We start from the raw sequence: 25,178 nt of genomic DNA, 5'->3' as shown, positions 1-25,178 counted from the left end.
TATAAAGTAATTATCTTGAAAATAAAATGACAAAACTTTGAAATTAAATTATCTTAGTTAAAATATCATATTAAGATCCATTTTCTCCAACAGAAATAAGAGGTATGGCATTTCGTTCATGAATACCAAGCATTTCTAAGAATGTATCTGTAGAAGATTTTGGTTCCAAATGTTCATTGTAGCTGTCTAAATATTGATCAAATTGATATTTCTGATTATAAGTACTTTTCATGGAAGAATTATAATTCGTCAATTTTGTAACTGGTCTATCTGTACCTAAACTACTGTTCATGATTTTTGCTTGAATACTGTACTTTGTATTGTGCTCTAAATTGGAACGCTTCTTAAAAGACTTTTCTAACTGCAATGCTTTTATAGCTTGGCTATGCCCTTTTTGGGCAGCTGCAGTAAACAATTGATGAGCAATATCTAGATTGATTTTTAAACCACCTTTTCCTTGAGCATGAAAAACACCTAAATTGTACATAGCATCTGGATGACCTCTGTCAGCAGCTTGATTGTAATATTGTACAGCCTGAATAAAGAAATTATAAATTATCTCAATTTATGAATATTAAAATATATAATTTCTAAAATGTACCTTTGAATAATCTTTTGAAGTACCTAATCCTAATTCATAGCATAAGGCTAAATTGAACATACTTCCAGCAGATGAAAATTGAGCACCATTGTTGAAGTGTTCAAATGCATCATTGTATCTCTCTTCTTCTATTGCTTTAGATCCAAAATTCAATTCCAGATTACCTATAATAGAATTATGTATGGACGAAAATTCTTTTGCTGCTTCTTCTAAAGTCTGAAATATGAATAAGATTTCACAGTTTTCATTTAGATTCAGTTTTCAGAAATTAATTAGATTGATTGTTGTAGCATTTATACTTCTTTAGCAGTCAATGGACCATAAGCATTCTCAACATTCGGTGCATTGTCAATCAATACTTTAGCTGTGTCTTCTGTTTCATTATTTTTTTTGTTTCCTGATAAAATGTATTTTGGTTGAGGTAATAATAAGTGGCTAAGGATTTGAGTTGCTTGATTTTTTGGATTTGTTATTAACCTGGTACGCCATTTATCCAAATGTGAGTTATCTATTTCAAATAGTTTTCGACGAATACAGAGAGACTGGCATACAACGTAACCAACAGCTAGTATACTAGACTGGAAGAGTGAATAAGTTTTTTAATGAATGACTGATAGGGATAAAAATTCTTGATAGATATTTAAAATCTACAAAGTTTTGAAAAATTTGTTTCATAAACATTAACGTTATTAAAATATATTATTATATTAATATTCACTTTGATAAGTTTTTATCAATTTTTCAGTAATAGGAAAACTAAAAAAATGAAAAAAATAAAAAACTGAATATGTGTAAATATAGGATTGCATGTTAATTTACCCAACCAACAGCATCAGTCCAGGTGTATTTTGCATCATACTTGTTATGGCCCTCTTTTTCCTTGGTGCCCAAATGCTTAGCATTGCTGCAGTAACCGTGATAAAAAGACGAAAGACTAGGTGCTATATATTTGCGTTCATTTACATTTGATAGATTTTGTTCACAACTATTTCCCGTCCTATCCAGAGAGCTTTGAGAATAAACATTAGTGCGACAAACTCGACGCTCCAAGGATTCGCGGATACTATATGTTACGAACTTCCACATTTTTACGGCTTATTGTACGCTTATATGCAAGGATATGGCACTTGTGATTAGTATAGGATCGTATTGAGAAATAAATAATGGTGAAAATAAAAAAAAATTGGTTTGTTTTTTTCTACACTAAAAGAGTTATCTAACCTCTTTTCAGGCGCCCATCCAACCCGACCCATCAAGAACTTCGAGAGCGCCTAGCGCAACTAGCGCCTTGTAGGAGAGACAATAATGGCGAAAAGAACAAAACAATGACTCGATAATCAACGTGCTTTTTTTTATAACACTACTGCCGCTATTAGAGATTTGCTACATAAGCGGATATAGGACGTCGAACATCGGTTATCAGAAGTTTACCATGATAAAAAAAAATAATCAAATAATATGTTATTGTAACAATAATATTAATATAGTAGATTTATATTTTTTATGATTACTCGCATCCTGCGTAATTACGGACGAATGCATATGTTAAATAAATAATTTGTTTCTTATCTTTATGATTTCGGTACGTGTCCGATATTCGTTGTCCGACTTCCGATGTGTCTTTGTAGAAAGCCTCTTATTTGAGTATTGCGTTAGAAGCTGTAGGTGCGATATGTATTATTGTTTTTTTATTTTGCCGACATTATTATTTTTAACGTGTTTGAATTACGAGATTTAGAAAAAGTGTATATTATTCGTGTACCTAATAGCGTAAAAAAAGTAGATTCTTGTCTCGTGTAACATATATTAGGAAAGGCACACGAAACCAGAGTTTTTTTTCCGGATATGTTAGCTACGTAGTTTTTTCATTCAAAACAACGTGTGGAAATTACAAATTCAAGCACACGTTTTTCGCCGAGCGCGCGAGAAAGTTACAATCTCCGCAGACAGTGTTGAAAAGATTTTTTTAATTCATTGAAAACAAGTAAAATTATTTATTTAAATTTAAAGTTTTATATTCACGGAGATGTATATGAAAAAAATTGCAAGATACAAACTTTGTCAAATAATCAAATAACATCAAAATAATACATTAATTTAACTAGGATTTTTTACAGAATATTATTATTTCGATACTCCATGCGCAAAGCTTCCGCACGCTTGGCCAAAAACATACTCGAAATCGAATTTTCCATTTAGTGTATGAGAATAATACATTTCGATATCAGTGAGAGAAAATACCGTACGATACAGTCCGGAAAAGTAAATTCTTGTCATGAGTGGCGTTGACGCCTAAGCGAACCGATACTTGTGCCGTAATTTACCATAACATTTTAATATTTGATATAATATTCGAGTCAATTTTTTATTTCAATTATACACGTGATTCAATAAAATACACCTAACTAGTATAAAGTAGTATAAGATCAGAAGCTACAAACTTTGAAATACCGTGTATATATACTTGTAAATGTACTAAATGGAATACGTAAATGGAATATATGTACTTGTAAATGTAGAATACCAAATAAAATGAAAATTCATCGTCAGGAAAAATGGGGAAAAATATGATATGAATAAAATACTTAAATCGTAAGGATCGATTTTTTTTATTTACAAGAGTAAAATATTATGTACAAGATGGTGTCGAAGAGTGTCGCATTTGGAAAGGGCGTTTAAAGGGTATACACTAAATGTCTCGAAGTTTGTTTTTTTTTTCATTTTTTTCGTATCTTAGACACTTACGATAAAACAAAAAAATGAAAAACTCATCGAACATTCTCTCTTTGTTTTTTATCACGCAAATACACTTTAGTTCTCTTTCACTCTAAGAAAACCCTACGTGTTTGTTTTGTTTCTGTATATCATATAATATATCTTTTCATAAACGATGTGTACGTGTCTTCTGTCGTTCTTGTAATCATCATTAATAATATCTATATCTCTTTTTCTCTCTTCGTATGTATAATTACGCGTGCGTGCACGGTTTTTAATAGTGTCTCGCTGGTGAACATACATATATGTGTAACACTAGAAAGGTCTTGCGGCGCATGGAATTTGCGCGAATACACGCAATAACATATACACATATGCGCGCGCGCACGCACGCACGCACGCACGCACGCACACGCACACACACACACAGAACTCTCGGTTTTTTTTGCGAAAAAGAGCGAACACTAGTTTGTCTTTTTCGCTCTTCGCATGACTGATCACAACCCGATCGAGCTCTTTTTCTCTTCTATATACATACACACATACATACACCCACATACGCACCCAGACAAATCGCTTTTTATTTTTATTTTGCTTTTGCACTCAGTCACGCATATACACATACATACAACAGTCTAATCCTTTCAATGGTCTCAGTTATGCGCTCGGCAAAAGACAGCAAGGGAAGTCAGGCTCTCTCTCTCTTTCTCTCTCTTTCACTCGCTAGTCCTTTGCCGTTGGCTTTTGCCATTCAAAGCTTCTTCCCAGAGCGTTTTCAAGGCTCCTCTTCACTTCTCCGGGAAAGTAGTGATTTCCCATCGTCTTTGTCTATTCACTCCTCGTCGTCGACGACGAATGCCGAAAAGAGAGACAAGTGAATGTCGCGAGGAAGCGTCGCCGTGCTATTTACTGCAGGCGATGACGCACGACGGAGCAAGACAGTTGACGCATTTTTTCCATTTTCTTTCATTTTTTATCGTTATTTTCTGCGAGCATTTGCTGTTCGGGTCGTCGATTTAGTTCGGTCGTGCCGCACGGCCCGCACATTATCTCAGCTGGCCAAGGAAGAAAGCCAAACCCAAGAGAATCGTTCGCGATGTTGGCCAACCGGCTGCTGTGTTGCCGTGCTGCATCGCCGCAGGGTGTTCACCTGCAATCAAAGAGACACACATGTACATATGAGTACAGGAGCGTTGCTTTAATTTCGCTCTCGCTTATCGCTTATATAATGTCCAGCTATGCCGGGGTGCCTAATTGGGGAGGTAGGCCTGGCATAATGGTCGTGTAATGGATTGTTACTCGCTTTTGATTAGCCACATTAGCTGCCGCTTTCAGCTCTAATTATGCCTTTCTCTCTCTCTCTCTCTCTCTCTCTCTCTCTCTCTCTCGCACTCTCTCTCGAGAATCTATTTTCTTTGTAGGACTACTGGACAAAAAAGATGGAACGAGCTAATAGATTGGGAGAAGGATATTTTTCAACTTTTTTGGTTCCCTTGTCTTGTCTTTTTTAATTTTTCCTCCAAAACATTAGTCGATTTATCAATGTATCGTCGATATATCTCTCTCTGATTTATTGTAAACGTCTCGGCCGAATAATATATTATTTTCAAAATGTTGACGTACGGAAATAGTCGAGCCCAGTGAAGCGCTCTTACCCCGTGCAAATACAGGCGCGCGCGCGCGCTAAGAAGTAGCAAATAGCGCGAGGCAAAGTTTTTTCCTTCTTCCAGTGCTGTTGGCCTACTTTTCAATCCCATTATTGGAAAAAACGTAGACTTTCAAAATATCGTATGTTACTTCGCTAACGGCATGTAATTTGTTGAATGGAAAGAGTGATTGAAATGCGCGCGGAAACGTTCTCGCGAAATAGATAAAAAAGAGAGAACGATTGCATTTTTTGCTCTTGCTTGAGAGATTTTCGTTGCAGAAAGATCGCGAGAATTTCAAGAAACACTATTTTTTATGCTGCGATATTACGCGGAAAAGTTTCAGTCTGATTATTTCTACAGTTGAGGTCGCCTTGCGCGCTCTCAGCCCTATTAACTTTAACGGCTAATTTCTCAACTTTCTGGTATAAGTGACTGCAGCACCGTGCTAGTTTCGTAAGTTCCGTTTTTAAGACAAAACTCGTATACATTGAGCCAGCTCCTTCGTACTTTTAAGAATTTTACGGTACTTGAATGTAGTTTTTTAAAAGATTTCATAATTATTTAAGGATACTTTGTGGTAGCTTTCGCGTATTTTGAATAATATTACAATAGTGGAGGAGCTCGTCGACATTTACAAGTATGGTGTTAGCAGTTAAAAAATTTTTTATTTTTGTATGCGTACTATCGAGTCCATATTTATGGACTCGATTTGTATGATGTATTGAAACGTCGAAATTGTAATGGCTTGATTGTCATATCAATATAAGAGTATAAACTAACAAAAGCCGCAACGTACCGTGAACATATAAAATATTTTCAGCGTAATGTTTTCAAAGTATCGATAAATCAAACATATTTGCAATAAAAGGCAAGGTTTACTATTAAATGGCCGTGCGTTATTTATATTTACGGAATTCAAGAGCGATTAAATCTTAAATTATTAACGAACAAAAAATCCTTTCATCTTTTAAGATTTTTTATGTTATTGATTTTTCAATCGAGATTCTTTATATTCAAAGGAATGTGAAAAATCTGCGACATCTTGCTTATAAATACGTAAAATACAATTTATTATCGTATATACGCGAGAATACCTTGAATGTCTGCTTGACAATGTGCATTATCATTTTATCGACTTTTCGCTTTTTTTCTACCCTTCGGAAATCTTCTCAGTGATACGTTTATGCACACAAGATCGATTGGGTCACCAATAATGCGATACTTGGGCTTTTGTGTGCCTTTGCAATGTCATAAAAAAAACGCCATAGGTATAACGACAATATTATCTCGAGAAAATAATCATAATGATTCACATTTATTTTTACACTGTTTTATGCTTGAATAAAAAAAAAGTTCAATGTGCTTCGTATGATTCCCCCAAAAACCATATTTATAGGTAAACAAAAATATCAATTTTAATCACTCGAATTGACGATCAGTACAATGACAATGATCAATAATGTAATTGTTACGGACGAGAATGAGAGAGGGGGGAGGGAGGGAGAGCGTTAAGCTCAATTGAACAAGAGAGGCGCGTGCGCTACGGTGGTTGGTGCGTTCCGGATAACAGCAGGCAACAGCAGGTCGCGCGAGAAAAATTAAAAATACGAAAATAAGCGACGCACATTTGGAGATAATTGTCCGACTCTCTTAAATTTGTCGCTTTGTACAAAAAAAAAATAAATAAATAAATAAATAAAGAAAAGGTTCATAAGCCCAGCGCCTGACCGAGAGTGCGACGGCGATAAACAATGGCAGTCACTTTACTTCCACGCAGTCTAGTATCACTCAACAAGGGGATTAGGCATGAGTTAAGATCAAGATCGCTGCTAAAATTTGCGCATGCAACATCATGAGAAAACGACGTTTTCAAAATAGGATTGGATTAATTTCCTTATTGGCGTCACCGAGGTCAACTGATGAATGGCTGACTGTAAGAAAAGAATGATCCTACGCTCTTAGAAATCACGAAAAACGACGGCCCCGGCTCCTGGGCCCAGGGAGAGGGGTTTTAAAAATCAAGATAGTTCGGTGGGGTTGGCTCTTGCGGCGTGTTGCGGTAGACCGCTTCGGGCTGTTGAACAGGCGAGTGGCGTCTTTCCGATTGTACGCGCGCACAAAACTCTGCAATCTTGCATTCTACCCTTGCACTATTGTGTTTAAATTTTCAGTTCAGTGTCGCGTTTAGCATTTAGAATCGTTTGCAATTGCGTTCAATGTTAAGAGTTATTGAATAATTTGCAGATAAATCGGAAATTTTGAGGAAGTTGTACACTTAGATGCATTCTCACATTCCCTCATCCCGAACGCGTAGTGTATAGGAACTGCAAGTGAAATTGTCCGCGAGCATATCTAACGGTAACCCAAGCAATTACACAGCAATCTGTTGAGAGCCCTTCAGCTATACCACGCACTCAATGATTCCGTATCTGCCCCGAGGGACTCAAGATATACACGCGAACCCGAGCCGCGTAAGCTCTCTTGTCGTATAGTATTGTACGTCTCTCTATATACTGATATCTAGGTATACGCGCGGACTGTTCAATTTCGTTGCAATCAGCTTCATTATCGTTCGCGAGTTCGTGCCGGATGCTTCTTTTTTTCTGTCTATGCTTGATTTCCGTGTCTTGAAATCTTGGCTCGTGTCCAGCACAAAGAAGCGCGGCGGACGAAATATACACAAGGATGTTCACCTTAGTCCATTATCATCTCGGCAGTTTGTCTTGTAGACCAGATTAGAAATTCTAAGAGCTTGATGGCTTTTCAGAATTCCTGATATTTTATTTTTGTTTTGGTGAGCTTGTTAAGTAATGAGAGATTGGTAGTTGCTAAGAGGCATTTTCAAGATTTCAAGAAAAACGATAAAGACTCTTTTAAAGAAAAGATGCCGCGTTCTGTTTTCGTTTGAACTTTTGTTGTTTTCACTTGGCTGACTTTACGTATTGCTCCACTACTGTAGCTTTAAATCTTTGAACACTATTCCCCTGTCGTGATTTTGTAATTAAAAGCAGCGTAGAAATGAGACGGCGTAGAATAGCAGCACCTCGAGAAAATACTCGAGAAACATTCCTTTAGGAAGCATCGGAGCTTTCATGAGCTCACAATACGCGAGTGAAGAAAATAATCGAGACTCAAAGATTCTCATCCAATGTAGCGGAGAAGAAGTGCAGCGACCCACATGTCCATTAGAGCTTCGTATAAATACAAATAATCAAGGTTGGAGGATACGGATCGGAGCGCACGAATGATTGGCAGCCGATACACAGATGCTTGCAGCATGGTCACATGGACAGGGGGCAAGCTTGCGCAGTGCTTATGCGGCTGGTGCTGGCGCTGGCGCTGGCGCTGCTGAGTTGACTGGCAAAGCGGCGTTGCATCGCACAGTCTAATGACTGCAGGCGAGACTAATTGCATCTCACAGACCAGCGAGCCTCTTCAGGTACTCGCGCCACGCAGCAGATTGCGGAAACCGGAAACGTCATCGTACGTACATATACGCATCCAACCAGCTCAAACCATTCGTCTTTCTCTCACAGCAACGTAGCACACACACACACTGGCATTTAATCAAACTCTTGTTTCTTTCGAGGTCGCATTCGTCATTGTTATGCACGCTAAGAGGTATTTCCCTCGTTAGCAATGTTTGTCATATTTTCTTCTGTTTCAAAAGATTTTGTCCAGTCGTTTGGCCTTTTATTTATACACCTCCCCTCCCTTTGTTTCCGATGACGAGAATAGAGTTTTTATGGACATCGCGTTTAATTTTCCATCGCTTTTTTTTATTCGCGTGGCAGCTAACTCTGCTGCTCTTTTGTGCACCGACAGACGAGATACTCTATATCTCGACGATTTCGTTGCTAGAAATGCGATTCGCTAAATCAACTTTCGTCGTGCTGTGTCATTTGATTTCGCGCGCACGAGTGAATAGAGCGAACGAACGAAATGGTTTTATTTCACTGTGTTTATGTGTGTGTTTTTATTTTTTTTTTATTGATTTGTTGAGACAAAATGCGATATTCTCGTTCTAACGCGAATGTCGATTATTTGATAATATTTTGGAATTGATTCCACGTTGTTTTTGAATCGGATTTAATCCAAGTAACCTATTATTCTATTATTCGATACATTTTTTATTTTATTTCAATGTATTAATTTTAGTTAATAGTTTAAAACAAGTCTTCAATAGTGGAGTTTTACAGATCAATGATAAGGAATATATAACGAATGGCAACACTCTAATCCAACTTTAACTGATTTAGTAAGTCATTAGAAAATGAACTATTTAGTAAAAATACCATAGGTTTTATCATCGTATAATTCATATATTTATGATTACTTGTAGTTATATTTTGACACATATGCATTTGTCAAAATATGAAAAAATTGCAAAAAATTGACTAATATATGAAATCATTAACAGTATTAGATTGTTAGCTTAATATACGACGCAAATATTGTTATGCATCTTGAGTGATTACAATGCTTTTCACATACAACTCCAAGATTTATTGCACATAAGAAATTATGTATTACTATAAAAATTTATAAAATGTTTGTTTATATTCAGCATTATTTAATAAAAGATTTTGTTTATTGAATGTACATGTACGTTTTTACAATTTTTGCGTTTCTCTAATTTTTGCATTCACTTGAACATTGATTTATAGAAAATTATTTTCGAAAATAACATTGCTTTCCGAATAAAAGGAGGTTGATTGGGTTTATTCGGTGTTTAGCTTAAATTGATGCGTCACTGTCAAATAGAAAAATTATGAAAGTATTTTAGAACGACAGGCAATTTTAAATAAAACTGATTTAGAAGCACCGTAATTCGAATTTTTACGATAACTCGTCGAGAATTTTATTCCCGTGAAACTGAATTCTTCATTGATAAAGAGAACTCGGAAAAAAATCTACAAAGATCAAAACTATTCGATGTCAAAACTTTAATCAACAAGGTGATTCTATCGGCAGCAAAATATACACACAAATATGCTATACATGTAGGCAAACTAAATAAGAGCAAAACAGAGCGGTAGTTTCTTGCATGTGCGGCGTGCGTCAAGTAAAGTTCATTAAACCCGCAAGAACAGCCGAAGGAACATAACGTGTCTTGCGAGGCTGAAGGGCTTACGTTTTTTTCTTCTTTTCCAGTCATTGACACAGTTCCGTGCCGTCTTGCGGCGAGACGCCGGCAAGTGCAAGAAGCTCTCTCTTGCTGGCGTGTGTATAGCTTCAGCTCTTGCGCGCGAGCGAAACTATGCCGAAAGACGCTTGGTGTTAGGTTCAACGACGAAGCGCTATCGTGTCTTCTTGTGTTCAATATCCTAGAATTTGCATCTTTTGAGGAGATGCCTTCTCGCGCCCCCTTTTGCCCGACGGGTGTGTGTGCGGCCTGGCTCTAAGTTTACTTGCGTGAAAGAGCTACTCGCTAACGAGATTTCGCTGTGCAGCAAAGTCGTCGTCGTTTCCAGTGTACAAACGGATCGTGTATCGAATTCCAAGAATTCGAGCTTGCTTTGACGAGTAAGCACTCTTTGACCTATCAACTTTTTAATTTGGAAAACTGAGGCGTGAAAAACATCGCATGACAAATTAAAGCTGCACAATGATAATAATAATGTCAATATAATTTAATAAACAGTGTGTGTAACTTGGAAGATGAAATTGTCGAATGACGTGAACTGACGTGCGTATACGATGAAAAAAAGGGAAAAAAGTGGCGTCCTACTTTCGAAGCAAATTAGACCCTCAGCAATGGCACTCGAGAATCAACGTAACCCGGAGTAGTTGCAGCGAGAGAGATGGCTGTGCCTCGTCGAGCGCTCCCTCGTCGCATGAGAGAACAATGGCCAAGAGGCATTGACAGTCGCTCAATCACGGCTCAAGTCGCTAAGACGAACAAGCGCAATAACGATCGCAGCAGCTTAAGTCCAGCGATCAGCCGGAATTATAATGGGCAAACCCTTCCCCCGGCTACCTCTGGCACTCTCCCCCCTCGCAAGTATAGACGAGTCAATTTAGTTGGTCTACGCGCGAGCGCGAGTATAATTGAAACGCCGAACGGCGGCTGCTGTAATTGAAAGCTGCGGCGGGACTCGCCTCCTGCTGGAGAGACGAGCGAGTGTGCTCAATGGGCCTTGCTGCGACAGAAGCCGCGAGACGTGTACTTCTCCTTTGCGTGCAAAACGGGGCTAATCGCTCTTCCCTTTCGCACTTCCGCGGCACTACGCCGTCACCGTCATGATTGCTGGCATTGATTATTGATTCATTTCCATCGAAAGATGTGCATGTGCAATCGACAGTTCTGACGTTATGGCACGAAGAAACTATCACCGGCGATAACTATTATAGCGCGGAAACTGCAATTTCGTATATACAATCAGATGGGGCTGTTAGGTATATTGTTTTCGACATTCATCATGTCGTTCGATCTTTATTTATCGATGGCGCATTCAAATTGATCGTTAAAAACATTTTACGTCAAATAACACAACATCCGTACATCCGATTTAATTAAAATAAAAATCAAGTGGTGTTGGGAATCGGATCGAGCATATACAATTCTCCGATAAACCATTTTCAATGCAGAGAGAGTATCCAAAGCAAATCGCAACACGATGAAATCAGTCACTTTTGATAACTGCGAATTTTCATCGCTCAATACTTATCGGATCAGCCCCTCTATCTAACTGTCGGTTCGCATTTACAGACATACAAATTTATTTCCGCGAACAATTCCAGACGAAATGCACAAAACCGATGCACGCGCGAGTCAAAAGGTTGCGGCGTGGTATGTTTTATTTACAATGAGCTTATCAAGGCAATAAAGTTATCTGTCCGCACATCAATCGTTTGAAAAGCCATCGAAATCCACGAGGATCGGACAAAAAAAAAAACATCCACACACATAAAAAAACCGAGGTGCAGCATCAGGAAGCCAATCGATCGAAAACAGTAACGACACTGCACCCTTTATACGTGTACGTGCACAGACGAATTCATTATTGGAGTATACAAACAAAAGTGTGCAGCCCACACAATCGCGCGATTATTCATTACCGAGTCATTCGGTGAATTTACATTTTTTTTCTTTTCAGGGTTTCTTTTCTCGCATATGCGCTCGCTCGCTCGTGTCGAGTGCAAACATATTGTTTATTCACGCGCGTATGCAGTCGCTCGGCCTCCTCTCTCTCTCTCTCTCTCTCTCTCTCTCTCGCTTGCTCGCTGCAATTGGGACGTGCGCCGCACGTTTCGCCAATATTTGCTGAAAGTGCGCAGCCTCCCGATGAGATTTGCCTCTCTCACTTGTGTTTGTGCCCCAGCCTCCCCTCGCACGCGAGTTATGCAACATTTAATTTATCTTTTAGAAATGCGAGAGCACAATCAGCACCCAATGTGCAACGAGTAAGTGCGATTCTACTCGCCCTTATCAAACGCGCGCCCTCGAAATTTTTGCCGACTGACCTTATTCTTTTCTTTTTCCCTTTATGTTGCGTTGTTCGCTGGTGCCTTTAATTATTTGTTTTTCTTTGAAATTTATTAAAAAACATTTTCACTTACTCTTCAAAGCTTGATAAATATTTACGGCGCGAGGTTCAAAAGTCGTTGAGTATTTTCTGCGCGTTAAGATTTTAATTTCCATTTTTTTTCTTTACAGTTTGAAGTCCAACAATAATGTATAAATTTCTTATAAGCTGCAGGAAACCAAAAAAAACCTGTCGTGATTTTTCACCGCTTTTTAATTATAATAATTTTTTTCGTTATCATCTTCACGTGTGGATTATTTTTTTAGTTACTTAACATCGACTAAGTAAGATACGTGCTACTTGATACTTTATTACTGGAGAGGGGAAAATAAGAGGCAAGGTAATAAATTGAAGTTCAAATGAGATAAAACCAAATAAATAATGTTAAGTGAAGTATAAAATGCAATAAATAACTTAATTAAGCTTAAGTTAATGTGAAATGTTTGTAAACCTCAGAATTTATACAAAAGAATAAGGGTATCACTGTGAAAAATCTACAAAAAAATAAATACACGTCAATGGAAAAATAGAACGAATTCTAGTTACAAAGAATGGAGCAGTAACTGGTAACAGGAAATTTTTTTTTGTTTCAAACGTCTATATTTTTGATAAACCGATTAGAGAAAATGGCTACGCGGTGGCAGCTTTCATGGGCGTATTGATTGGCTAAGCGATTGTCATCGATGGCACTATAGGACGTTTTGATAATCTTGTTTTCGGGTAATTGAGTCAGTCCCCAAATTTCGTTGGACGAGTTCACGCGTGGTTGCGTTAGTTGTATAGCTATCGAGGAGAAAAAGAGCCAGTAAAATCGCGGTGAAGATGGGCAATCCTCTCTCTTTTTTCGACTTGAATTTCGCGTCAGTCGAATACTTGCAATTTGATGTGATTGGGACACTTGTTTTAATATACTGGAACGTACGAAACTTTTCGAATTTTGAAGTTCTAGTTGCTTTTTTAAGGTATGCGTCTTAACTTTATTCGGGAATTGGAAATACCGAAGACTTTCTGATTGCTTTATTTAACCGGACTGTCGATAGCTTACACACGTGAATTGTAATATGGATTTAATTTTATAATTGATGAAACTTTAAATTTTTAATTAATTATACGATAAGATTAAGGCTCTGCAATAATCAATTTTCAAGTAACACTAGCCTTTTAGCAGATTGAAAAAGTCAATTGCCATTCGTTTCGAGTTCTAGAAGAAACTTGAGATTATCGAAGAAAGTTGTGAAACGTAGTGTTTTACATAGTTTGAAATCTATTCAGTAGTTCAATTTACGTTGCCGGGCCGCTGTTTCGTATCATTTATTCGCACGATGTAAATGGTGAATGAGACAGATGCAGCGTGCTCCGGCGTGAACATACCCGAGAAGACGGAGTCCATGTCGCTCTCTTTCTGTGAGTCTCCGCGAACTTTTAGCTTTTCGGCGTACTTTATAGTTTCCGTGCAGTTTACATTGTAGTTTATACAGTTGGCGCGTCGTAAAACCCCGTTAAATGCATGAGCGCATTTAAGCATTTGTTTGTCGGCATAAATTTCCATCCCTTCGTCTCGGATCGTCCTGTCGCACAAATCACTCTTCAGCCTGAATAATCGCCATTGTAAACAAAGTCGCGATTGTATGTATGCCTCGATCCAATTTTTCAATAGACAGATACGTACACAACAATATTTCGCGAGGGAACGCACAATAATCAATTTCAAGCTTTGGATTTGCATTATTCTGTCGTGAAAAGTTTCTTCTCTTTTTTTGTCTCTTCGAATAACAGAGGCGGTAAGAATTAAACGGCTACATAATGAAATACGAATTCGCGCGCAAGCAAACTCGCGTTATGGAAGCGTTATTTTACCTGCCGTTGAAAAGGTTTAATTTATGCAAAGATTACTCGCGGAAAGTAATTTGAATTTGAGATATTACGAGAGAAAGAGTGGGAGAGAGGACAGAAAGGAGAAGAAGCAGAGAGCGCGAGATAGAGTTGAGATTGAGTAAGCATATAGTCTTTTTCCTTTTTTTTCTTAACTTGAGGGAGGAAAAAGATTTCCTTGGCTAGACAGAGTTATGAAAAGAAGGAAATGGCTCACCGTTGATCACGTGCACGTTGACGCTCGCTCTTTCTGCGGCTGTCGGGACGCAACTGTAATTTCCAGTGTCAGTCGACCTTATTCGGTTGATTTTTAATCTGAAAATTGTAAAAAAAAGTCAATGTGTCAAAGTTTGATGGGACTTTAATATATTTTTTTATCCCTCTCCCATGAGTTTCTGTTTGTCATGGAGCGGAATGAAATTTCCAGCCGAGCGTACACTCAAAGATAAAAAGAGAAAGCATCGAACAGAAATAAATTTGATTTGAAAAGCGTTATTTCAATACGATCTCATGGATTCGGAAGACTGGGAAGGAGGATAGAGGATAGTTTCTATAAAAGTGGCGCAGCAAAGACGGTCGAGTCGCATGTCTTCGATGAATCTCTATAAAACTTGAAGCGCGTTATAGTACATGCACTCAGGCTACAGCTCTGGATAGCTCAAGCCAATCGGAACCCCATAGAACAGCCCGTAAAGCTCGCAAGAGTCGTATAGTAAATCGTTCTGTCGTGAAAATCAATCAACCGTGCAGGCGATCGATAAAAAACCGAAGGAAAAAAAAAACAAAGAACACGTATAGTGGCTTACCTGGAGGTAAGAGCATCGCTCCACTCGCTGTCGACGACAATTCGTGGCTCGGTGTCAACGTCGTTAGGGGATATCTTGGATGTGGTGACGACGCTGCTCCCACGGTACCACTCGACGGTACCGAGATTGTGCGGGCCCTGTGATATGACACAGGTCAAGGTGAGCGAACTACCAGTTTTCACAAACACCTCCGACGCACCAAGTATCCTCGCTCGTGGCTCTGAAATCATATAATACGGGCGTCTCGTTATTGTCAAATCCTTTAGATTTTCTGACGTATCGACAGCTTTCTCCGAGCTGGGAGTCGAGACTGGATATTGAGGGAATCATCGCGTTGCTGGGATTGGATTGTCCGCGCGACCCTGACACGAGAGACTCGCCTCCAAAGAGAGAATGAGAGAGAAAGAGAGAGAGAGAGAGAGAGAGAGAGAGAGAGAGAGAGAGAGAGAGAGAGAGAGAGAGAGAGAGAGAGAGAGAGAGAGAGAGAGAGAGAGAGAAGAGCTTCGCTCTTCCGATAATGGCTCTAGTTGACAGCGCTGATCGATTAAGCTCTGAATATTGTTATGGTTCTTTTTCGAAAGCTAGTTTGTGTTTGGGATATCTTTGTTGGGTTTCACTGTTTTCTTTGTGCTTAGAGCCCTGCTCAAAGAAATCTGCCGCTACTCATTAAAGAAATCACGTTATCGTATTTTCAGAGAACCTGTGAAAGGAATGTATGCTTTTTTAATGGATTTTTAGGAAAATAATAAATAATAAGCTTATTATTTTGCGAAAAAACACCTGTTCCAGAAGATTTTCCTTGAATTTTACATATGGTTTTTTGCACGGGAAAATATAACAGGTGCGGCTGGATTGCGCGTCGTAACAGGGTATATGCTTATAGAAAGAATTTATTTGCATGCTTTATCCTTTGAACGAACATTCTTATTCTTTCAAATGAATAAAAAAGAGAAATCTGTATTGGTATGCATTTCTATGAAAAAAAAAACAATTGAAAATGTTTTCTTTCGAATTTTTGAACGATCGAAAAAGCATACTAATGCAGGAGGGCAATCAAAAGCCTTTGTAAATCGTTTCAGGGAAAACTACGCCATATACACAGGCATGTCATCCATTTACAAGCGTTCATCAATTCATTGGACAGTAGATTGACTAACAAATGAGAATTTATAAGGTATTGTTTCTTTCCTCTCTCCCAAATTAAATCAACGCGACCGTGCACGTCCAACCGCTTGACGTGCAGCGGCGCGTTATTCTTGGTTTTCGTTAATAAACGACATCGCGGGTCTTCACGGACATCATAAATTTAATCAGCGATCTGTCGCACGAGCAAGCAAAACGACTTTATCGAGTAAATAAAATTGACAATGGCAATTTCCGACGTTTGGTGAATCTTTTTGTCTGTATTATTATCGCCGCGACTCCCGCTTCAATCTCTCTCTTCTCTCTGTCTGTGTTTTTGCTTCTGAGTCGCGGAAAAAGACTCTTATCGCAGCCACGCAGGCGGGCATGCCGACGAAAGCAGTGTGTATAACGTCAGGCGAAAAAAAGAGAAGGTCTTTATACCGTTGAGCAAAGCGATAAGAGCGCGGCAGAAGTGTAGTCACGATTTATTGTCTCGAAAGAGGTAGATGCTCGGCTATAATTACGATAATAACTAATGTAAATGTCGGCAACGTGTAAATCGAGATGCTCGGCATCTTTCTTCGCAACGTTGGGGCCATTAACGAGCCGTTTGTCGTCGCCGTCAAGTCTTATAAGGCCAAAGAAGCAGAGAGAAAAAAAGTAAAGCTCGCGCGCGTTTGACTGCCTCGGCGTAAGATCTTCGTATTGAAAGTTAAGGTTCTCTTGACTCTCGTAACGATGAGAATGGAGTGAAAGAGAGGCGGAGAATGCGCGCAAGTCTTGTGATTTTACGATACTACTTAAAAAAAGGAAAACAAAACAAAACTTGATTCTTTTCTTATTCATTTTACTTCTCCCTCCGCCCTCGTTCTCACTCTCTCGCTGCCGTTTAATGAAACTTTCCTTTTGCGCTTCAACGACTTTAATGTCTTTTTATTATGGGCACGATATTATGAAGATAACGAAATGTCTTGAGCACTTTGCTCGATTGCTGATTATTAATTGCTCAAAGAAGCCTTGTTCTTTTGAATACCCTGCTGGGCTTAGAAGTGAGCTAATAATTATTAAATTATTGCTTTTGTTTCCTTGCAAATAAATATTTCATGCCGAAATAATGTAATCCATCTTTCTGCTCGACGTATATCTATGAATTAGATCATTAAAATTCATTAAAATTCATTTCATCAATCTAGTGTCTTAGTTTAAAACTTGGTTTAAAAGTTTGGTAATTGATATGCCTGTAAGCATCAGGAATTCATAAAAAATCGTCTGATAGTGTCGCAAAATCAGGTCAGTCGAAAAGACCCCAGATCTTTGTTAACTTTTATTATTATTAATTATTTATAATAATAAAAGTAAATTATTATTACTTTCGGAAAAAGTATACCAAGAATTTTCGGGATGATTATTAGCCTCAGTGCTTTTTTCCTTTTTTTTTACTTGAATTACTTCTTCAAGTACGAAAAAAATAAATTATTGCAATGCGCTCTTGTGAACATTAGGGTTATAATCATTATTGTAAGTTGTATTATTATCTTGTTAGAAGTTGGTAGAGTTCTGAAATGTAGCTGTGTTGTTTAATAAATCGAATCTCAAACAATAAATAATCTAGCTTCGGAGGACAACTCACTCGCTGCAACATCATGTTTTTAATCCATTTTCGAGCATAGAGAGCTAATTATTCAGATATAATAGCGTAATAACATGAGTATTAATGCGTTCGTTATAACATTTGGTCGCTAAGAGAAGCGCACCGTGGCGCATTTTCATTCGTGCTCCGACAACTTGGAAACTTCAACAACGCCGCGGCGCATACCGCGCACACATAATCTTTTCGTTGAACTACTTGAATTTTGATAGCCTCTCACTCTGACACTCGACTTTTTTTCTTTATGTTTTGTGTTCACCACCTGTATCTCGGAAACAAGCCCTCGTAAACCAAGCGAATATCAAAGAAAAGCCACACACACACATAGTAGGTAGAGCTTGTCTCGATTATTCTTTTTTTTTAATGCTAAAATGCTTTTAAAAGCAGCTTGATCCGGCTGCCTGGGACACCTGCGGCTCGACACGTGCGGGACGAGCGTGTGGTAGTAAGGTACAAAAAAAAGAAATGAAAAATAAAAAAAAACATAGTCGGTGCGCAGACTTTTTTTGCCTTTCGTTCGCGACGCGCTAACCTCCTCCCTTTTTTTTGCCGTTGAGCCACTGCCACAAAACTTTTTGCCCTCGAGGTCCTCCCTGAAAAATGTGCGTGAAGATGGCATGTTTTTTAATGCCTTATCTTTTCGGCACGCCAGGCTACTGCGATGAGATTATGTCGACGATCTCTCGCGAGCTAAAAGGCTTTTAATTCTTTTTGAATTACTTTAGCCGCCCATTTTACCAGCCGAGTTTTTCTCTCTCACGAGCGCTTGCTATCTCTGATTTCCCCTCGGTAAACAGTATTAAACTTTTCGCGCTTCCCCATATGGCGATAGGCTCTCATTTGCAAGTCTCGAAGGACAATTTTGTGGGAATTATTTCCTGTTTTCAATCTCATCCGACCGCGTAATACGATTGAGCGCTCGAACATTATGCACATGAATGATTTGAATATCCAGTGAAAATAATATTCTCTTTCGTAATGTACGATTATTAATAGCTTGCCGCTATCTGTATGCATTCATGTAAATCAATGATATTAATGATGATGAATCAAAGCAATCAGCTAAAATTATAGCACATAAAATTTGAAATCATGTGATTTGTAAAAGTAATTAATGCATGCTCAAGCGCGTTTGAAATACATATTAAATTTTGTATATAATTACGTTACTGACCAGTGATGATATTGCAATTATTCATGATATTTCACTTAAGCATGTACCATTTCATATATATTAAGAGCGAGAACGAACGCAAAGTAAAAAAAAATTAAAGTAGCTTCATCCTTTTTCTTCTTGTACGAGCGACTGTCAGTTTCATCCGACGAAGAAAGAGCTCACGTGATGCAGCTTTAAATCATTTGCTCATTTTCACGAGTTCGTGCGAGAGGAAAAACGTGTAGCCGCAGGAGCTCATGTGGTTTTCTCTCTCTCTCTCTCTCTCTCTCTCTTTCTTTGCTTCTGCAGGACGCAGTCTCTTGGAAAAGTTTTTCAGGATTGAGGCAATGCATCAGCATACTAAGAGATAGGGAACAAAATAACACTTTTTTAGCGAAAATCCTCTCTCTTTCCCTCTCTTCTATGCAATGTGTCGTTTACCGCTCTTGACCCACGCCTCTGTATATATTGCTACATTTGCATGCCAAATCAGCTGCGCTTGTCCTATACCCTTAAGCGAAGAAAGTACCGTTAGTTCAGTGATAGATTGCTCAAGCTGCACGTCTTGTGTATGTCGGTCGATCGAAGCTGCGTTCTTTGGCAACAAGTGCTAGCTACATGCTTATTTCGATGATAATTTTTCATTTGAATTTTCGCTGAGATAGTTTTATTGCTTGTAAGATCACCGCGGAGCGTTAATAAAGTTGCAATTACAAATGAAATATTACGTTGTAATTTTAGGTAATTTAATTCTCATTACATAAGGCTTTTCGTTTGAACACTAACATAATTAATTGTTGCACGGAGAGCTCATAGTGCCTAAGAGTTATGATTAAAATTTAAAATGAATTATACATAAATATTACATTTATTTAATAAAAATGTTCGTATAATACATTCTCCAAATTAGGTTAAAAGGTTCTTATGTGTTATATAATAATGTGAAGTATGATAAACAAAAATTTCACTAAAATTTTGAATTCAATTCCATGAAAAAATGTTTTATACACAGCGAGTATCATTGCGAGTAAAGTATGAATATGCGGTGAATACTTGAAAAATAATGGAATTACATCGTGGTTGTACGTCAAAATATTTTGGCCGGCCAGGATTTTTCAGTTGATAAAAACGTAACAGACAAAATTCACAACGTGAAAAATTTTCAAACGACAAATCCTGAGTTCTACTAGTAAAAGCTAAATAACGGAATGATTTGTTTATTAACCTATGGATAGGAGGAGGAAAACTATAGCACTATTCTTCAATCATCTATCCTTTGTGGACTGTTAATTGACGTCGAACAAAAAAACAAAATTCGATAGTATGAAATTTGCTCGGCACGTTGCTTAGCTTAGCAATTGAATCGGTATAGTTTTATAAGAGATAATAGCTAGCAACCGGTATATTGCTTGGTGATTGTATTGTTGACTAGCGAACTATAGGCTTAAGCCTAATAAGGGCTGATCGGCGTTTTCACATTCATTTGTCATTGGAGGCCATCAGTCGGTCCATAAATCACTCTCACTATACTATGCTGAGCCCTTCTGACCTCTTACCCTCCTCCCTTTCTCTCTCTCTCTCTCTCTCTCTCTCTCTCTCTCTCTCTCTCTCTCTCTCTCTCTCTAGGTTACGTAAATGCGAGACACGCGCACGCAACACTATAAATCCGATTAAGCTTTCGCCTGGCCAACACGTCGCCTATCCGGATAATAGCCATTTGCTACGGCCTTGTAGAACCTGCTTGACCTGTATATATATATATATATATATATATATATATATATATATATATATATATATATATATATATATATATATATACACTAGATTTCCTTCATACGCCGATATTTTTCCCTTTTATTCACGAATTCTGAGAATGAGCTTTGTTCAAATTTTTTTCATCGAACTGAAGTTAAAACAGTTTATTGTTATAGCGTATAAAATTCTGTTTGAATAAATTCTAATTAATCTTCAGTGTTTTTACCAGTATAGTTGCGAATTGTTATTGACCTAGCAATATTTATTTTGAAAATACAATTCCGAGAACTACTCCACGTAATTTTCGTAGTAGGGTTGTGGAAAATACACTATTTTATTGATCCTTATCAAACATTACTTATTGTTAGCCAACAGAATAAAACTACTAGTTAATTTTATCTTAATTGCGTAAAGTATTTGAATAAAATAACTTAAAACATATAGTACAATGTTACTTTGTAATCACGTTAACTTTATTAAACAACTTATTATTATTAAATTAAGTGGACATTTATTTTACACTTAGTAGGCTATCACGAAATCAAATTTTCATCTGAAAAATATTTTCTATGCACGTTTTCTCTTTACAGATTCTAAAGACCGCATAAGTACATCCGCATGTACTCGTCCACAGTTGCTGCTGATCTTAAAACTCTGCAGTAAAAAAAAACCAAGTTTTTTTTATTTTGAGCTTTGGCGGGCGCTTATTTATCGCGTTGCATGCAAAAGAGCGACATAGGGAGAGAGAAAGCCTACGTCGGCGAGAAGCTTGGCCTACGCGAACAATTGTGCCTCTGATGAAAATCGCTTTGGACAATAGGCCGAGCTTGCGCGCTTGTGCGAGTGACTTTGCCACCAACGGATCTTCGAATCAACGAGTTGCGGAACTTTAGCTCGACCGCCCTTTCCTCTACCCCTTTCTCTCTTATACGCTTGCTTTCTCTCGTACCGTATCTGTCATTGTATACAGCGACGTACATTTCAAGAGGATTTATTCATTCGTCGCGCGCTCGCTTCTTTTTTCTCGTTGCTTGGGCGTTACTCCACAATTGTTAAATTGAAACATCCGTATCTTATCAATTCTTGTGCACATTCTCGCGGGATAATGAATCCTTTTATAAGAGAGAGTCGGACTAGCAGTTTAAAGTGATCTTGTTTTCAACTAATTTCCCGTGCAAATAATTACAGCAAGCGACGAGACTTCCATTCTCAAGCAAACATTTTCCTAAAACAAAATTTCGCGACATGCAAAGGTGAAAGGGCAGAGCACAGCGCAATCAAGAATAAATAATAACGGAACTCTTGGGCAACGTCGAGCACCTGCTGTAATTACAAAAGTTTTACTGAATTTTGAAGCAGACTTACTTTTCATACTGTGAAGCACGGAAATTTTCCCTTTCTTTTTCTTTTCACATGCTGCATGTACATACTTTGAAACTCTTCTAATATCGCAGTGAAGCTCTCTATAATTTCATTCTTGAATGTGAGCTATTTTTGGTTGCACGATAAGAGAGTATAGACATTGTTCGAAAATTATGTCAACCGTGGGCTCATCGCGAAAGCCAAAATTTTCGCTGTTACGAAATATTAGTTAGCTTATTCGAACGCGAAAAAGGGGATGTATTCATTGTTGGCATGAATCGTTAAAGTAGCGACAGTGCAGAGAAATGGGAACTGGTTGATACTGAGATGGAAAGAGAGAGGAGGGAGGTAGGAAAAGCTGGAAAGCTATACGATCGTAATTAGACGGGGCAAGCAGGGGAAGCGAAGGCAAGCTGATAAAATTGGCAGACGGCTCGTTATCGGACCGAGGGGAAAAGCTTCGTTGGTTGCGCGCGCTGATGCAACCTACATCTCGGCTGTCGAGACAGGGTAGTCTGGACTGCTAAGCCTTATCGCTGGCCGCGCTCAACTTTGAGCAAAGCCCCCGCTGCGCCGTTTGCGATCGATTTTAGCAGTACGATCGTTTGTTAGCCCATGTTTGACCAGTTCTGTTCTCCTACCTCCTTCTCTCTGTGTGTCTGCCTGCGTCTACCTGTGTTTGTATGTATCGATCCTCACTGTACACGGCCTTGAAGTGGTTACCTGGGCAAACGAGTTTTGATTAATTGCCGTTGTCTCTCTAGGCTCTGATTTGATTCCAAGTTTGGCGTTCCGTCTGTCGATGCCAGATTAACGAGCGCGCCAGTTTTGCCAATGAAGTTATAGTTGTATTTTCTCTCTCTTTCCTTTCTTTCCCTCTCTCTCTCTCTCTCTCTCTCTCTCTCTCTCTTTCTCTTTCTTTCGCACTTAGTCCGAGTGCGTGAGTTATATGGTTTAACCTTCTTTCTCTCCCAACTTTGCCCAACTACGATAAATGAGAGGGCTGTTTGTAAAGTTGCATTTGATAGACTTGAAGTACGATTACTACCGGAGAGTTCAAATCGGAGTTTTAAAAAGCCCGTTCGCTTTATTTTTTCTCTTCTAATGTTAATTTAAAAGACAAAGAATATTATCGTTAGAGCTTATCAATCAATAGGTTTTATGGGCACAAAGCGGTCACCAATATTATGTTTTTTACTGGGTAGTAATCAATGACGTAATCGTTTCACGCTTATTTCTACTGTAGAGGTTTTGGAAAAGTGTGAATATGGTACAACTCGCGGTACCATAATATCTGTTCGGTACGAAATAAGTCAATAGATTTGACTTTTAATCAAAATAAACAAAAAAAAAAGATTCTATAAAGATGGGAATTATAACCGAAGAAATAATTTGAAAATTCATGTATCTATACATACTCAAATACTCCTATAACTTTTTATTTATTTTGTAGTATATTTCATATTTTCAATTAGCATTATTAAAATTGTTAAACTATTACACTGTGAAAAGTAAAAATGAGAAAAATTTATTTACGTGTCGGAAAGGATTTTATAGCAAAATACACAGCTGGAATGTCATTTATATAAGAGCAAAATATGTCTCTGAGAAAGTATCAATTTACACTTCTTCATTTCTTTACAACATTCGAAGACCAAGCTGACATGTCATTTGCATAACGCTATCAGATATTGCTACCCAACGGTTTTACATTTCGTCTTGGAGTTCGCAGGCAAAGATGGATTTAATACTGCAAATGCCATTCCCGCAATATACAAGCGAGGAAAACTTGACAATTCAAAAGCTTCAGTGAAAAGATATGAGAGTTCATGTATCAGTGAGATATAAATGCGAAGAAAGCGCAAGCTTTTTCCCTCTTGGAATGAATTGACAGTCACGTATAATTGTAGTACGTTTCAGTTATAGCAACAGTAAGTGTGGCTAAAGTTTTCTAAAAACGCATCTTCAACATTGCAATATCTCGGATCACGCGTTCTTGCGACCCACACGCAAAAGTTATAGTCCTTTTTTTTCATTTCCTGAGCCGCTTTTTTATATCGGTTTTTTCGGTGTCGCTGCACGGCTCTTTTTTAGCTGTGAAATTTTTCTCCCTGGCAGCTTTTCTTTTTTCTTGTTTTTGTTTTTTTTTTTTTTTTTTGCAGTTGAGCTTTCGTCACTCTCGCTTCATATTCCTTTCCCTTTCGCCCTGTCTCTTATTCTACCGAGCACCTTTAAACGCTGTAAAACTCGTTTTAGCACCTTTTCCTTCGCGTAAATCCCGGGCGTTACCTTTCACTATTTCCAGCGCAGAAATTTCCCAGCGAAATCTAATCTTTTTATTTTTTGCCTTTCAGACTTGGTCTATGGTTTATATGTCTTTCTTTATTACTTGCATTCTTTCATAAGTCCGCTTTCGCTCTGCCTGAGTTTTGTTTATTTTACACAACTGAGTGTTATGAAATTTCGGTTTGTTCTTGGCGGTGCTTTAATTAACGAGCTTTCATTTAGCAATCTATATTCTTAAGAACAACATGAGCTTTGCGTGCGGCACATTTGAAACCTGATTGATCGTCATTTGCTCTGCTCTTAAAACGATGGTACTTGGGAAAATCCGATTGTTATCACAGAGACGCTCGAGTTTTAAAAATGTGCTATGTTGCAGAAAATAATCGGATTCACGCTCAAGCGTATACACGTAATTAGTATAATCCTATCGCTCATATAATCGGAAAGGAAATATTTCGATTCCTAGCTGTATTATCATTTATAATTTTTATTTCAGTGCTTCTCAATCACTATATCGTGTCGCAATGAATTTTATGATTGAGCTCATAGAGTGACATAATTTTTTTAATTTGATTTTCAGTTCGTTTATCTGAATGGCATAGTTAATTTGCTGCTATCTAGCTCGATTTTTGCCTTGATGGGTTAATTTGATGAGGTTCAGAAAATGCGCA

At 38.0% G+C, this 25,178-nt stretch overlaps 2 protein-coding genes across 3 annotated transcripts in view; both read right to left on the bottom strand.

Annotated features, from left to right (window-relative positions):
* Positions 1-54: 54 nt before the first annotated feature.
* On the bottom strand, positions 55-1,865 carry LOC131670178 (uncharacterized). 2 transcript variants are annotated; one of them, XM_058945568.1, is made up of 4 exons: positions 1,421-1,865; positions 901-1,179; positions 602-817; positions 55-535 (listed from the first exon to the last, which is right to left on the bottom strand). In XM_058945568.1, exons 1-4 carry the CDS (start codon positions 1,685-1,687, stop codon positions 71-73), a joined length of 1,227 nt encoding a protein of 408 aa, XP_058801551.1. In that variant the 5' UTR covers positions 1,688-1,865; the 3' UTR covers positions 55-70. The 2 variants fall into 2 exon arrangements, with proteins under 2 accessions (XP_058801551.1, XP_058801552.1); XM_058945569.1 differs by having other exon boundaries at positions 901-1,174; positions 1,421-1,649.
* A 1,364-nt stretch (positions 1,866-3,229) lies between these two features.
* Positions 3,230-25,178, bottom strand: part of LOC131670228 (zwei Ig domain protein zig-8-like) — a 216,703-nt gene continuing 194,754 nt past the window's right edge. The window contains exons 5-7 of the mRNA XM_058945657.1: positions 15,173-15,392; positions 14,584-14,681; positions 3,230-4,466 (exon numbers count right to left, since the gene is read on the bottom strand). Of these exons, the coding sequence (XP_058801640.1) occupies positions 4,363-4,466; positions 14,584-14,681; positions 15,173-15,392 (422 nt within the window). The 3' untranslated portion in view covers positions 3,230-4,362. The remainder of the gene's footprint in view (positions 4,467-14,583; positions 14,682-15,172; positions 15,393-25,178) is intronic.

This window comes from Phymastichus coffea, unplaced genomic scaffold (assembly GCF_024137745.1).
Source record: "Phymastichus coffea isolate CEN01 unplaced genomic scaffold, Cenicafe_Pcof_1.1 PCOF00104, whole genome shotgun sequence".
In the NCBI taxonomy this organism is placed as follows: Eukaryota; Metazoa; Arthropoda; class Insecta; order Hymenoptera; family Eulophidae; genus Phymastichus; species Phymastichus coffea.
Note: the sequence above shows the minus strand (reverse complement) of the source record. Positions and strands in the feature narration are given on the sequence as shown.